This window comes from Rhinopithecus roxellana, chromosome 18 (genome assembly GCF_007565055.1).
Source record: "Rhinopithecus roxellana isolate Shanxi Qingling chromosome 18, ASM756505v1, whole genome shotgun sequence".
NCBI classification, from domain to species: Eukaryota; Metazoa; Chordata; class Mammalia; order Primates; family Cercopithecidae; genus Rhinopithecus; species Rhinopithecus roxellana.
Window position 1 is genome coordinate 59405556 of NC_044566.1, and position 14789 is coordinate 59420344.

At 39.5% G+C, this 14789-nt stretch overlaps 1 protein-coding gene across 6 annotated transcripts in view; it reads left to right on the plus strand.

Moving 5' to 3' along the window:
- The window catches only part of STARD13 (StAR related lipid transfer domain containing 13), a 346341-nt gene extending 342948 nt beyond the window's left edge, over positions 1-3393 (plus strand). For all 6 annotated transcript variants that reach the window (XM_030922317.1, XM_030922316.1, XM_030922314.1 and 3 more), the window contains exon 14: positions 847-3393. In XM_030922317.1, the coding sequence (XP_030778177.1) occupies positions 847-964 (118 nt within the window). In that variant the 3' untranslated portion in view covers positions 965-3393. The remainder of the gene's footprint in view (positions 1-846) is intronic.
- The last annotated feature ends 11396 nt before the right edge of the window (positions 3394-14789 follow it).

Genomic DNA, 14789 nt, shown 5'->3' on the forward strand with positions numbered 1-14789 from the left:
AGCTCTTTGCCTTTTTTTTCTGCTTTATGCCCACTTATATTTCTGTCTTTCTCCCATGAAACACACACCAGCAACAGAGCCTGACACACAGTATGTACTTAGTAAATCAGAGTTCCCTTCTCTTGTGTTTCTTTTTGAGACAGGATCTCGCTCTGTCGCCCAGGCTGGAGTGCAGTGGCACCATCAGGGCTCACTGCAGCCTCCACCTCCTGGGCTCACGTGATCCTCCCTCTTCAGCCTCCCCAGTAGCTGGGACTACAGCTGCCCACCACCACACTCAGCTAATTTTTATGTTTTTGTAGAGACAGGGCCTCGCCATGTTGGCCAGGCTGGTCTCGAACTCCCAACCTCAGGTGATTTGTCCACCTCAGCCTCCCAAACTGCTGGGACTACAGACATGAGCCACCGTGCCCGACCGTGTATTTCCTTTATGTCTGCCCCCTTTTGCTGCTCCCTCTGGTAGTTCTTTGAGAAGAAAATAACTTAAATCCGACCCCTTCAAGGCATTCATGGTGCTAAACCCAGTTCTTGGTCTGGGTAGACAAAACGGAGTTTTCACAGTCAATTCTGGATTTCATCTGAATCTTTTCATTTTACCCTGAGGGGTTGGTATCATTTGAAAGCACCTGATGACTACTGAAATGAGAGCATGAATACTTAGCAGCCAGTACGTTTTCAAGGCCCCTGATGGCAGAATGAGGTCCTGAGCCCCTTGACGCAGCAGCCCGAACTGTCTGCAGGTGCACTGGTCATCGGGGCCCAAGGGCAGCCCTGTCCACCATGACTAATTGCTGTGATTTGAAAAAAAAACCTTTCCCACTTCCTTTCTGATTTCTTTCCCCACAGAGGTCACTCCCCAGAATGGTACAGCAAAGGCTTTGGACATCTGTGTGCAGCAGAAGTTGCCAGGATTAGAAACTCTTTCCAGCCCCTCATTGCTGAGGGCCCAGAAACTAAAATCTGAGTTTTCCCCAGTGTGACATCAAACTCAGGGAAGAGGAAACTAAAGTAACACGTATGGCAGAGTGTGTGCACGTGAAAAAGCGAGAGAAAGAGGAACTGACGGACGTGGTTAATGCCTAAAAATGGAAACGTTAAGAAGTTGGAATGTTGGAGATGCAAGAATTTCCAAGAACTTTCTTAGCCTTCCTGGAGATGGCTACATCCCTACTAATATAATTTTAAAATGAGAACATTTATCTATATTACTTAAAATTAAATGGATTATTCCTTGTGCATTGCCTAATTTGCTATTTAAAGGCTTCTAAGAAGCGTATATACTTAACTGTAAATAAATATATGTATAGCATATGTACATACGTGTGTATATCTCCATCTTTACTGTATATATGTAAAATACCAATTTTATATAGAATTGTGTGTTTTGAAAAGGACGTTGTCTGACTCAGTGAGTCCCTTCCTCACATAGTTCTTTCCAAGTGGCTCTGGGCCCCATCTCTCCACTGTCCTGTAAGCTGTGCAGAACCTGCTGCTAACACCAAGGTGTGAACACGCCCTGATGCCTAACCAAAGATTAGTTAACCAAAGGAAAATAACATTAAAGGAGACTTATGTGTCGTTTTGTTTCTGTTATTCAAAAACTGAGAGTGGAGTTCTGGGATAAAGCAGGGAAAGAATAATTACTCCTCCTTAAAGCAAAGTGAAGGGTGGAAAGTCATTACCAAATTTAAGGCTAGATGAGGAGTTGCCACTGGGCCCAGTAAGATGGAATTTCCATGAGATATGGACCACCGGAGTCAGTGCGAGTGACTGAAACAGAAACGATACCTCTCACTCCCATGCCCACCACTACAGACCCCAAGTCGAGATGAATATCATAGCCTTTACTTACTCACAGCCAAAGGGAGCCCCTGTGTTGTCTCAAGTTTTTATAAATACATTTCATAATGTTGTTAAATGTCGTTCTATTTGACCAGTGGCCTATTTGGTCACAGCTAATTGGTGTTTCCTTATTGCACTGAATTCAACTTCAGACACCACACAAAGGGAGATGGTGACCATTCCGTTCAAACCCTAGATCATTACAGCTTCAGGGAATTCATATTTTGCTATGTGTAGGATACTCTTAAAATGTAATTCATTAACCTTTTACAATCTGAAAGACAGGGTTTTTAACTAACATAAGACCAAAACTATGTTCTTTGATTAGTTTTAGAAAATATAGTCGGGTTTATTAATTCTTCTGTGTTTCTTCACTAGCCAGTCCAAGCTACCTATGCATTTGACCCAACCTTATTTATTATTGTACAGACTAAGCAAATTGACTCCCTTTAGCCAACTGCTAATGAATCGAATGTGCTTTTTATTGTAATTCAACAGCAATGGAGAGACAGATAACTTATTGTGTGTTTGATTTCAGGGAGAGAGATTTTCTTTAGTCATTCATAATAGAGATTGATATGATTTAGCAACAGTGTTGGAGAAAAAAAGAAAAGCAAATGAGCGTTTTCAGGTTTTGTTGTATTATATGCATTTATATAATGTTTCTGTTATCAGCAATGTGCAATTATTTTATTGAGAGGAATAAAAAAGCTTTCTAGGAGTTTGGTATGGTGTAAGGAAAATCATACAGTTTGAATTATGACCTAGAAATTTTTCATTCCCATGTCTACCTAAGAAGGTAGCAGCAAATCCATAATTTTCCTTTTGGGCAATGCTTTGTGAGCAAAACAAAGTCCCTTCTGCCATAACACCTTTAATTTAACCATATATGCCAAATTATATGCATCAGCAAGATCGCTAGTGAAGTTTAGTCTAGCTAAACACTGGTCCTGCTCCTGAGATGGGATCCTATGTGTTTGCAAAACATGATAGGCACACGAGGGTGAGTGGCTTTGTATCGCCCAGAGGGGTGCTTGTCCAGATTTCACATGCACATGAATTGCCTGGGGATCTTGTGAAACTGCAGACTCTGCTCCAAGTAGTCTGGGCTGGGCCTGAGATTCTGCATTTCTAAGGAGTCTCAGGGATGCCTATGCTGCTGGCCTAAAATCACACTCAGAAACGAGGACCTAGAAGATCCCTAAAACAGAATAAAAACAAATGTGATTGTATTTCTGACTCTCCCTCTCTTCGAATTATCTTTTTTGTTTTTGTGCACATAGTAATCATATCACTGCTAAATAACAACACGGTGCATCTTTTTTAAAAAAGGAAAAGGGAAAAAAAGGAGAAAAAACGATGCATCAAGCTTGTTTGTCAAATACCACAGTATTCTATTCATTGTTATCTTGCCAATGGAAATAAAGTGTGCTATTGCATTTAAATATTATATTTATACCTCATGTATATTTTTACCTCAATTGTTGGTATCAGTCATCAATTGTAAATAAATAATTGCCAAAGCAAATAAATTTATATATATTAAATATTTCCTATTTTCTATAAAATAGATGTTGATTTTCATGCTTCATCTTTAAATGGAAAACTTGCTTCATGAGGGAGATTGCTCCCAAGATAGCCTGCCATGACTTTGACTCCTTGGTACTGTCTGTAGTCAATACTGTCTTCAAATACAAGGAAGTTGTTGTTATTATCAGGCTGGGTGCCTTAACCTGGGTCTAAGGGATTAAAGTGATGAGTGGGGATTTTTTTTCTTAAATTTAATTGTCCTTAAATCTGGAAGTTATAAAAACACATTCATAATATTTTTATCAAAGGTTTAGTAAACTCTTTAGCTACATTTTATTTTTGTTAAGTGAACAAGAAATCAAGATTTGATGAAATGACTTACAGCTGCACTACTAAACCATGAAAAGTAGCCACAAACGACTCTGAATTGCTTCCCTTCTACCCTTGAAATCTGAGCTTCACTTCTAAATATCAGCAGAGAGAGCCCTTAAGAAAGCAGAGGCTCTCAAACATTCTCAGGCACAGGATTCCAAAGCCACAGAAGCCCAGAAGACTGTATGCCCCTATGAAAGTTGTCCCAGCTCTCTCCTTATCTCATGCACTTTCCCCTGTCACTTGCAAGTTTTGCTTTCACAGTAGGCAAAGGGGGAATTCAATGGCGCTCTTTCTCTTCTACATGAAAGAAAAGAATGTGATGGCCATTCTAGCAGCTGCAGGCTACAGATGTCCTGAGAATATGGATCATATGAATTCAAAGGTGATTCCTGCCAATTACCCTGATCTCATCACTATATATGTATCAAAACATGCAATGACTATGTACCCCACAAATATGTACAATTATTATTTGTCAACTAAAAAAAAAAATTGGAAAAGGAAAAAATTTTTTTACATTATTCCAAACACTCTTCATGAAATTCTTAGACATAAAACTGTTCCACCTGTGTCTTTTGATATTTGGTTACAGAAAAACTGGCCATATGGTTCCTTCTCAGGAAGATAAATGTAAAGGCATAAAACAGACCCCAACCAAATGGAGTGTCACATTCTGACACAAAGGCAAAATCAGTGTGTGCTGACTGCACAAGGAGTGAATAAACACGTGACCTTGCAACACTGGAATGCTGCAAAGTCATGAAGTTTGAACAACTGATGAAGTACAATTTTTGACATTCCATAGGCACACTATATCCTTTGTAGGATTTCTTAAAGACAGTGTTTACCTTCATTCTAATAATCCCACTCGGGGGCAGAGCAAGATGACCGAATAGGAACAGCTCCAGTCTCCAATTCCGAGCCCGAGCGACACAGAAGATCGGTGATTTCTGCATTTTCAACTGAGGTACTGGGGTCATCTCACTAGGGAGTGCCGGACAATCGGTGCTGGTCAGCTGCTGCAGCCGGACCAGCGAGAGCTGAAGCAGGGTGAGGCATTGCCTCACCTGGGAAGCGCAAGGGGGAAGGGAATCCCTTTTCCTAGCCAGGGGAACTGAGACACACAACACCTGGAAAATCGGGTAATTCCCACCCCAATACTGTGCGTTAAGCAAACAGGCACACCAAGAGATTATACCCACACCTGGCCGGGAGGGTCCCACAGCCACGTAGCCTCCCTCATTGCTAGCACAGCAGTCTGCAGTCTGCACAGCAGCAGGTCGGGTTACCCACAAAGGGAAGCCCATCAGACTAACAGCAGATCTGTCGGCAGAAACTCTACAAGCCAGAAGAGAGTGGGGGCCAGTATTCAACATTCTTAAAGAAAAGAATTTCAAACCCAGAATTTCATATCCAGCCAAACTCAGTTTCATAAGTGAAGGAGAAATAAAATCCTTTACAGATAAGCAAATGCGTACAGATTTTGTCACCACCAGGCCTGCCTTACAAGAGACCCTGAAGGAAGCCCTAAACATGGAAAGGAACAACCAGTACCAGCCATTGCAAAAACATGCCAAAATGTAAAGACCATCGAGGCTAGGAAGAAACTACATCAACTAACGAGCAAAATAACCAGTTAATATCATAATGGCAGGATCAAGTTCACACATAACAATATTAACCTTAAATGTTAATGGACTAAATGCTCCAATTAAAAGACACAGACTGGCAAACTGGATAAAGAGTCAAGACCCATCAGTCTGCTGTATTCAGGAGACCCATCTCACATGCAGAGACATACATAGGCTCAAAATAAAGGGATGGAGGAAGATCTAGCAAGCAAATGGAGAACAAAAAAAAGCAGGGGTTGCAATCCTAGTCTCTGATAAAATAGACTTTAAACCATCAAAGATCAAAAGAGACAAAGAAGGCCATTACATAATGGTAAAGGGATCAATTCAACAGGAAGAGCTAACTATCCTAAATACATATGCACCCAATACAGGAGCACCCAAATTCATAAAGCAAGTCCTTAGAGACTTACAAAGAGACTTAGACTCCCATACAATAATAATGGGAGACTTCAACACTCCACTGTCAACATTAGACAGATCAACGAGACAGAAAGTTAACAAGGATATCCAGGAATTGATCTCATCTCTGCACCAAGCAGACCTAATAGACATCTATAGAACTCTCCACCCCAAATCAACAGAATATACATTCTTCTCAGCACCACATCGCACTTATTCCAAAATTGACCACATAATTGGAAGTAAAGCACTCCTTAGCAAATGTAAAAGAACAGACATTATAACAAACTGTCTCTCAGACCACAGTGCAATCAAACTAGAACTCAGGACTAAGAAACTCAATCAAAACCGCTCAACTACATGGAAACTGAACAACCTGCTCCTGAATGACTACTGGGTACATAACGAAATGAAGGCAGAAATAAAGATGTTCTTTGAAACCAATGAGAACAAAGATACAACATATCAGAATCTCTGGGACACATTTAAAGCAGTGTGTAGAGGGAAATTTATAGCACTAAATGCCCACAAGAGAAAGCTGGAAAGATCTAAAGTTGACACTCTAACATCACAATTAAAAGAACTAGAGAGGCAAGAGCAAACACATTCAAAAGCTAGCAGAAGGCAAGAAATAACTAAGATCAGAGCAGAACTCAAGGAGATAGAGACACAAAAAACCCTCCAAATAATCAATGAATCCAGGAGTTGGTTTTTTGAAAAAATCAACAAAATTGACAGACCGCTAGCAAGACTAATAAAGAAGAAAAGAGAGAAGAATAAAAGAGACGCAATAAAAAATGATATGATTATCCACATGATTATCCACATGATAACCACATGATTATCTCAATAGAGGCAGAAAAGGCTTTTGACAAAATTCAACGGCCCTTCATGCTAAAAACGCTCAATAAATTCGGTATTGATGGAATGCACCTCAAAATAATAAGAGCTATTTATGACAAATCCACAGCCAATATCATACTGAATGGGCAAAAACTGGAAAAATTCTCTTTGAAAACTGGCACAAGACAGGGATGCCCTCTCTCACCGCTCCTATTCAACATAGTCTTGGAAGTTCTGGCTAGGGCAATCAGGCAAGAGAAAGAAATCAAGGGTATTCAGTTAGGAAAAGAAGAAGTCAAATTGTCCCTGTTTGCAGATGACATGATTGTATATTTAGAAAACCCCATTGTCTCAGCCCAAAATCTCCTTAAGCTGATAAGCAACTTCAGCAAAGTCTCAGGATACAAAATTAATGTGCAAAAATCACAAGCATTCTTATACACCAGTAACAGACAAACAGAGAGTCAAATCATGAATGAACTTCCATTCACAATTGCTTCAAAGAGAATAAAATACCTAGGAATCCAACTTACAAGGGATGTCAAGGACCTCTTCAAGGAGAACTACAAACCACTGCTCAGTGAAATAAAAGAGGACACTAACAAATGGAAGAACATACCATGCTCATGGATAGGAAGAATCAATATCGTGAAAATGGCCATACTGCCCAAGGTTATTTATAGATTCAATGCCATCTCCATCAAGCTACCAATGAGTTTCTTCACAGAATTGGAAAAAACTGCTTTAAAGTTCATATGGAACCAAAAAAGAGCCCGCATTGCCAAGACAATCCTAAGTCAAAAGAACAAAGCTGGAGGCATCACGCTACCTGACTTCAAACTATACTACAAGGCTACAGTAACCAAAACAGCATGGTACTGGTACCAAAGCAGAGATATAGACCAATGGAACAGAACAGAGTCCTCAGAAATAATACCACACATCTACAGCCATCTGATCTTTGACAAACCTGAGAGAAACAAGAAATGGGGAAAGGATTCCCTATTTAAAAAATGGTGCTGGGAAAATTGGCTAGCCATAAGTAGAAAGCTGAAACTGGATCCTTTCCTTACTCCTTATACGAAGATTAATTCAAGATGGATTAGAGACTTAAATGTTAGACCTAATACCATAAAAACCCTAGAAGAAAACCTAGGTAGTACCATTCAGGACATAGGCATGGGCAAGGACTTCATGTCTAAAACACCAAAAGCAACGGCAGCAAAAGCAAAAATTGACAAATGGGATCTAATTAAACTAAAGAGCTTCTGCACAGCAAAAGAAACTACCATCAGAGTGAACAGGCAACCTACAGAATGGGAGAAAAGTTTTGCAATCTACTCATCTGACAAAGGGCTAATATCCAGAACCTACAAAGAACTCAAACAAATTTACAAGAGAAAAACAAACAACCCCATCAAAAAGTGGGCAAAGGATATGAACAGACATTTCTCAAAAGAAGACATTCATACAGCCAACAGACACATGAAAAAATGCTCATCATCACTCGCCATCAGAGAAATGCAAATCAAAACCACAATGAGATACCATCTCACACCAGTTAGAATGGCAATCATTAAAAAGTCAGGAAACAACAGGTGTTGGAGAGGATGTGGAAAAATAGGAACACTTTTACACTGTTGGTGGGATTGTAAACTAGTTCAACCATTATGGAAAACAGTATGGCGATTCCTCAAGGATCTAGAACTAGATGTACCATATGACCCAGCCATCCCACTACTGGGTATATACCCAAAGGATTATAAATCATGCTGCTATAAAGACACATGCACACGTATGTTTATTGCGGCACTATTCACAATAGCAAAGACTTGGGATCAACCCAAATGTCCATCTGTGACAGACTGGATTAAGAAAATGTGGCACATATACACCATGGAATATTATGCAGCCATAAAAAAGGATGAGTTTGCGTCCTTTGTAGGGACATGGATGCAGCTGGAAACCATCATTCTTAGCAAACTATCACAAGAACAGAAAACCAAACACCGCATGTTCTCACTCATAGATAGGAACTGAACAATGACATCACTTGGACTCGGGAAGGGGAACATCACACATCGGGGCCTATCATGGGGAGGGGGGAGGGGGGGAGGAATTGCACTGGGATTTATACCTGATATAAATGACGAATTGATGGGTGCTGATGAGTTGATGGGTGCAGCACACCAACATGGCACAAGTATACATATGTAACAAACCTGCATGTTATGCACATGTGCCCTAGAACTTAAAGTATAATAATAATAAGAAAAAAAAAAACAACAACAACAAAAAATAAGAATCCCACTCATCAGCCTCCTAGATGTCACCTAGCTTACATCTTTCTGATGCACAGCTGAGGCTCAAAATTCCCAGTAATATTGTATCTCTGCAGAAAACTTGCTTGCATAAGACTTTTATTCACTCAGCACACATTTATTCAACAGTGAATAGGAGTGGAACACAAGTAGGCAGAAGTGTTAATACAAAGAAGACATAATGTGGAGCAGAAACTGTGATATACAGTCAATTTTCATTGTTTGTGGTAGTTCCTTTCTATAAAGTTATTGTGAACACTGAATTAGTGAATACTGAACCATTGCTCCTAGGAGAAATACACGGTTAGGTTCCTGTGAGCCTCAGGTCACAACATTTTCGTCAACCCATCACTACGTAACCTTGTTTTATTGTGTTTCTGTTTAAGACACCTAATTTAATATATATTTCTTACAAGTTAGTCATCTGCACTATTTCTTTATAATAAAACCTTAGCAGAGAAGGATTTAACATTTCCCCAGTGCTGGGTAACATAACTGTAAATTTCTTGGGCTTTCAACCTCTCAACAGTGCTCTTTTTACTACACTTTAAAAATCAGTTGTCATTTTACGAATCCATAAATTTAGCTATTTTTCCGTCTTTTCCATAGCTTCTTCAAGAACTACAAATGTCACTTCAGCACTTTCCAGAACAGCCTCATGTACATACTGGTGTATGTACTTCCTTTTCGGGATGTACTATATTGTTGATTTATCAACATTGAACTCACACCAATAGCCCTATAACTCAAGCATGAATGAATCTCATCTAACACCCATATTTTCTCCATGAGGCATACCCCCAGTCTTCTTGTACTTAAGAACATTAGACAGCACTTTACTGCAACATCTGGGGGCCATTTGAAAATGAAATTACCACCCAACAGCACAAAAATTTAGAAAAAAAAAAAAAGGCAATTAATAGACTATACAAAGGGCATGTTTATAGTATGTTAGCCGAAACAAAGGGAGTGAGCACACTGACCTCAGTTGGGAATGCGCATCACATCAGTGACTCCCATTTGTTACACTCTGAAAATGTCCAAAAATCACCATGAAATCACTTCAAGTATTGATCCGAGGATTACAAATAAATGTTAGTGAGTAGATGAATTCACAAATGTAGAATCCACAGACGATGAGAAGGGTCTATACATACAACACCCAGTGACAAATTTCTGTGAATTCTACAAGAGCCCAGGGGAGTCAAAGGACAGGATGTCTCACCTGAGCTGGAAGAGCTTGAACTTTATCTGTTGAGCAAACTAGAGCCAAGAGGCCGAGAAGTGAACTCGCGCTGGTTTTGCTGAAAGAGATTTAAAATGGACTTGGAGTCCATTAAAACAGACTTGGAGTATTAACAGTAAAACAGACTTGGACTTAAGACAGACCTGGAGCATTACTAGGCATGGGAGCAGGTTTGTAAAGTTACACCCGTCTTTGCCAGTATTCTTCACCCCTTTTGTTTCCACATTAGATGTATTAGAGGTGTCTCACCACCTGCCCTTCCTGAGCTGAAACTAATCCATGATAACTTGCCTTTCTTTTCATTTTATAATCCACTCCTTTCCTCTATTGAATGTAGAATATTTAGGAAAACTTGGCATTCATCTGACTAACCTCAGAGAAGATACTTTTAAACCCAAAATAACACCTTTGATGCCACACATGACCCAGAGAGAACCAGATCAGTCTAGGTGTTACATGATCCTAAGACGCCAAGAGCTGATAAGACAAGATTACTGGTAAGATCCCCATGGACAAACCCCAAATCAGCAGGAAAGGTTGGGTTGCCAGGCTCATACCACCCTCTCTTGTTATCATGCCCATTGCTTGTCACAGGAGGTAGGCTTATCCCACTGCTGAGCGAGTGCTATGCCTGAACCACTCCTCACTGCGAGAGGAAGTCTTTAATCTGCATGAGCTACATTTGAGCTGTCAGTTTGCCTCTGCCCAAACTCCAGCATGGCCAAGACATGGAACTAAAATCCTTCCCATAGGCCAGACTAGTCTGTCCTTTCCTGGCTAGCATGGGCCCCTGAAGGTGCAAAGGAGATGCTTTGGGTTGGTAACCTGAATTGACAAGTGGTTTTGTTGAGGATGGACTGGCATGATAAAGGGCAGAGTGATCCATGAATCTAGTTAAAAGACTGTTGTAACAGTCTAGGTGAAAAATGCTTGTGGGCAAATAAGTGGATAGTTTTTAAAACGTATTTCAGAGCTATAATAGAACTAATAAGACCTATATACTAGCTTGTTTTGAAAGGGTGGGGAAAAAGGAATGATCTCAAAATGACTCTGGATCTTCTAGCTTGGAAAAACTTTGTAGTAAATTATTTAACTGATATAGGAACAAAGAAGAGGAGAAGTAGATTTGGTTGGGCAGCAGGGCAGGGAGAGAGCTAGGTTAGAAAGGATGGCCAAATGAGCTCTGATCACGCAATGCTTGTGGTGACTATGAACCATCCAGGTGGAGATGCCCAGCAGCATCTGGGCATATAGGTCTGTGATGGTTAATTTTGTGTCAACTTTAGTAGATTATAGGGTGCCCAGATTAAACATGGTTTCTGGGTATATCTGTGAGGGTGTTTCCAGATGAGATTAGCATTTGAGTAGACAGAGTCAGTAAAGTATAGTTGATCCTTGAACAGCACAGGTTTGAATTGTATGGGTTCACTTATATGTGGATTTTTTTCAACAAGTATATTGTAAAAATTTTTGAAGATTTGTAACACTTTGAAAAAACTCACAGATAAACCATGTAGCCTAGAAATATTTAAAAAGTTAGGTATTCATGAATGCATAAAATATGTGTAGATACTAGTGTATGTTATTTTCTAACATAAAATATATACCAATACATTATTAAAGGTTAAAATTTATCAAAACATGCACACATACACAGACTTACATGGTGTCATTCCCAGTTGAGAGAAATGTAAATATAAAGATGCAATATTAAATCACAACTGCATAAAATTAACTGTAGTACATACTGTACTACTGTAATAATTTCATAGCCACCTCTTGTTGCTATTTCAGTGAGCTCAAGTGTTGCAAGTAACTGCTTAAAGTTCCATGTGATGCTCATCATCTCCATGTGAGTAGTTTGTCTCTCCAGTAAATTGCATATCGCAATAAAAAGTAATCTCTTGCAGTTCTTAAGTGTTTTTCACTGTGCAATATTGTAAACCTTGATTCACTCCAGGGAACCCATAGGAAGTACCACTAGTTATGCTGGAAGTGCTTCTAAAAAGCAGAGAAAAGTCATGACATTACAAGAAAAACTTTAATTTCTTATTATGTAGCATAAATTAAGGTCTGCAGCTGCAGTTACCCATCATTTGAAGATAAATGAACTCAGCAAAAGGACCATTGTAAAAAGAAAAAAAAAGAAAAAGGAATTCATGAAGTTGTGGCTGCAGCTATACCAGCAGACATGAAAATCTTAGCACTTTCAGTGAAATATCTTTTCATCATGTACTGAAAATGTAGCTTTTATGTGTGTGCAGGATTGCTACAAGGAAGGCATACCTACAGGTTTTAATATAATTTGAGGAAAAGCAAAGTTATTATATGATAACTTAAAACAAAATGAAGGCAAAGGATCTAAACCTGGAGAATTTAATGACAGCAAAGGATGGTTTGATAATTTTAGAAAAAAAGTTGGGCTTAGAAAATGTCACGATAACAAGATAAGCAGCTTCTGCTGACCAAGTTGCAGCAGATGAATTCCCAGATGTCATTAAGAAAATCATTGAGAAGAAAGGATATCTGCCTGAACAGGTTTTTAATGCAGATGAAAGTGCTCTATTAAGGAGAAAAATAATGCAAAGGATATTAATATTATTAAGAAAGATAAATAAGCACCAGAATTTAACGCAGGAAGGGATAGGCTAACCCTATTGTTTTGGCAAATGCACTTGGGTTTATGACCAGGATTCCCCATATCTATAAAGCTGCTAACTTCAAGCCTTGAAGAGAAATGATAAACATTAGCTGCCAGCATTTTGCTTGTAAACAAGGCCTAGTCAAGAAGAACCCTTTTACTGGATTGGTACCACTAATGCTTTGTCCTGAAGTCAGAAGTAACTTACCAGTAAGGGATTGCCATTTAAAGTTCTTTTGATATTAGACAATGCCCCCAGCCACCCAGAACCACATGAGTTCAACACTGAAGGCATCAAAATTTGTCTATGTGCCCCCAAACACAATGTCTCTAATTCAGCCTCTAGATCAGGGGGTCACAAGGACCCTTAAGGCTCATTAAACCTGGCACTATATGGAAAGGATCATCAATGCTGTATAAGAAAATCCCTCTAGAGAGAACATCATGAAAATCTGGATGTATTACACCATTTAAGATGTCTTTGTTTTTCCAGAAAAAGCCATGAAATATATCAAGCTCAAAACAATAAATTCAATAAATTCCTGTTGGAGAAAACTGTGTCCAGATGTTGTGCATAACTTCACAGGATTTATGACAGATCCAGTCAAGGAAATCATGAAAGAGATTGAGAATATGGTAAAAAAACAAAAAAAAGGTTGGGGGTGAAGGGTTTCAAAATCTTGGATTAGTTCAAGAGCTAACAGACACCACCGGAGAGGAATTAACAGAAGATGACTTGATGGAGATGAATGCTTCCAAGCAGCTGATGAGGAAGGAGACATAGAAGCCGCAACAGAAAACAAATTCATACGGATAATCTAGCAGAGAGTTCTGCTTGTTTAAGACTGCTTTTGACTTCTTTTACAAGATGGACCCTTCTGTGAAATGGTCACTAAAACCAAAGCAAATGGTGGAAGAAGGATTGATACCATACAGAAACATTTTTAGAGACATGAAAAAGCAAAAAAAAAATTTTTTTTAAGTCAAATAGAAATTATTATGTGTTTTCATAAAGTTACACTGAGTGCGCCAGTCTCTCTTACCTCCTCTTCCACCTTCTCCTTCTTCCACCTCTGCCACCCCTGAGACAGCAAGACCAACCCCTCCTCCTCCTCAGTCTATTCAATGTAAAGATGGTGAGGATGAAGACCTTTATGACTATCCATTACCACTAAATGATACTAGATATATTTTCTCTTCCTTAAGATTTTCTTAACATTTTCTTTTCTCTAGCTTACTTTAAGAATACAGTATGTAATACATATAATACAAAATAGGTGTTGATTGTCTATTTATGTTATTGGTAAAGCTTCCGGTCAATGGTAGGCTGTTAGTAGTGCAGTTTTGGAGGAGTCTACATGCAAATTTTCAACTGTGCAGGGGTGTGGATGCCTCCAACTTCCACATTGTTGAAGGGCCAACTGTAAATTATGGTTAGGCAACTTGCAAACCACTGAGGGCCCTAATAAAACAAAGGCAGAGGAAGGAGAAATTTTCCCATTTTTTCTCACTCACTACTTGAGCTGGGATGTCTCATGCCATCTTCTCCTGCCTCAGACTGGGATCTACATCACTGGCTTTCTTTGGGCTTCCAGACTCAGACCAAATTACAACCCCAGCTTTCTTGGGTCTCCAGCTTGGTGATAGCAGGTCATTGGACCTCTCCATCTCCATAATCATGTCAGCTAATTCCTCATAATAAGTCTCCACATATATCTCCTATTTGTTCTGTTTCTCTAGAGAACCCTAACTAATATAAGGTCTGAAACCCAAGGGAATGATCAGTGCCCAAGGCTGGAGGTATGTCACTTTATTCACTTAAGTGGTGCCATTCCTGACCGTGTACTTAATGATCCAGTGATGCCCAGCCACTCCGTCATGTTCCCAGTGACTACATTGACCTCCCTATCTGGCGGGTCATAGGTCATTGATAGCCTAACTCTGCCCCTAGATATAGC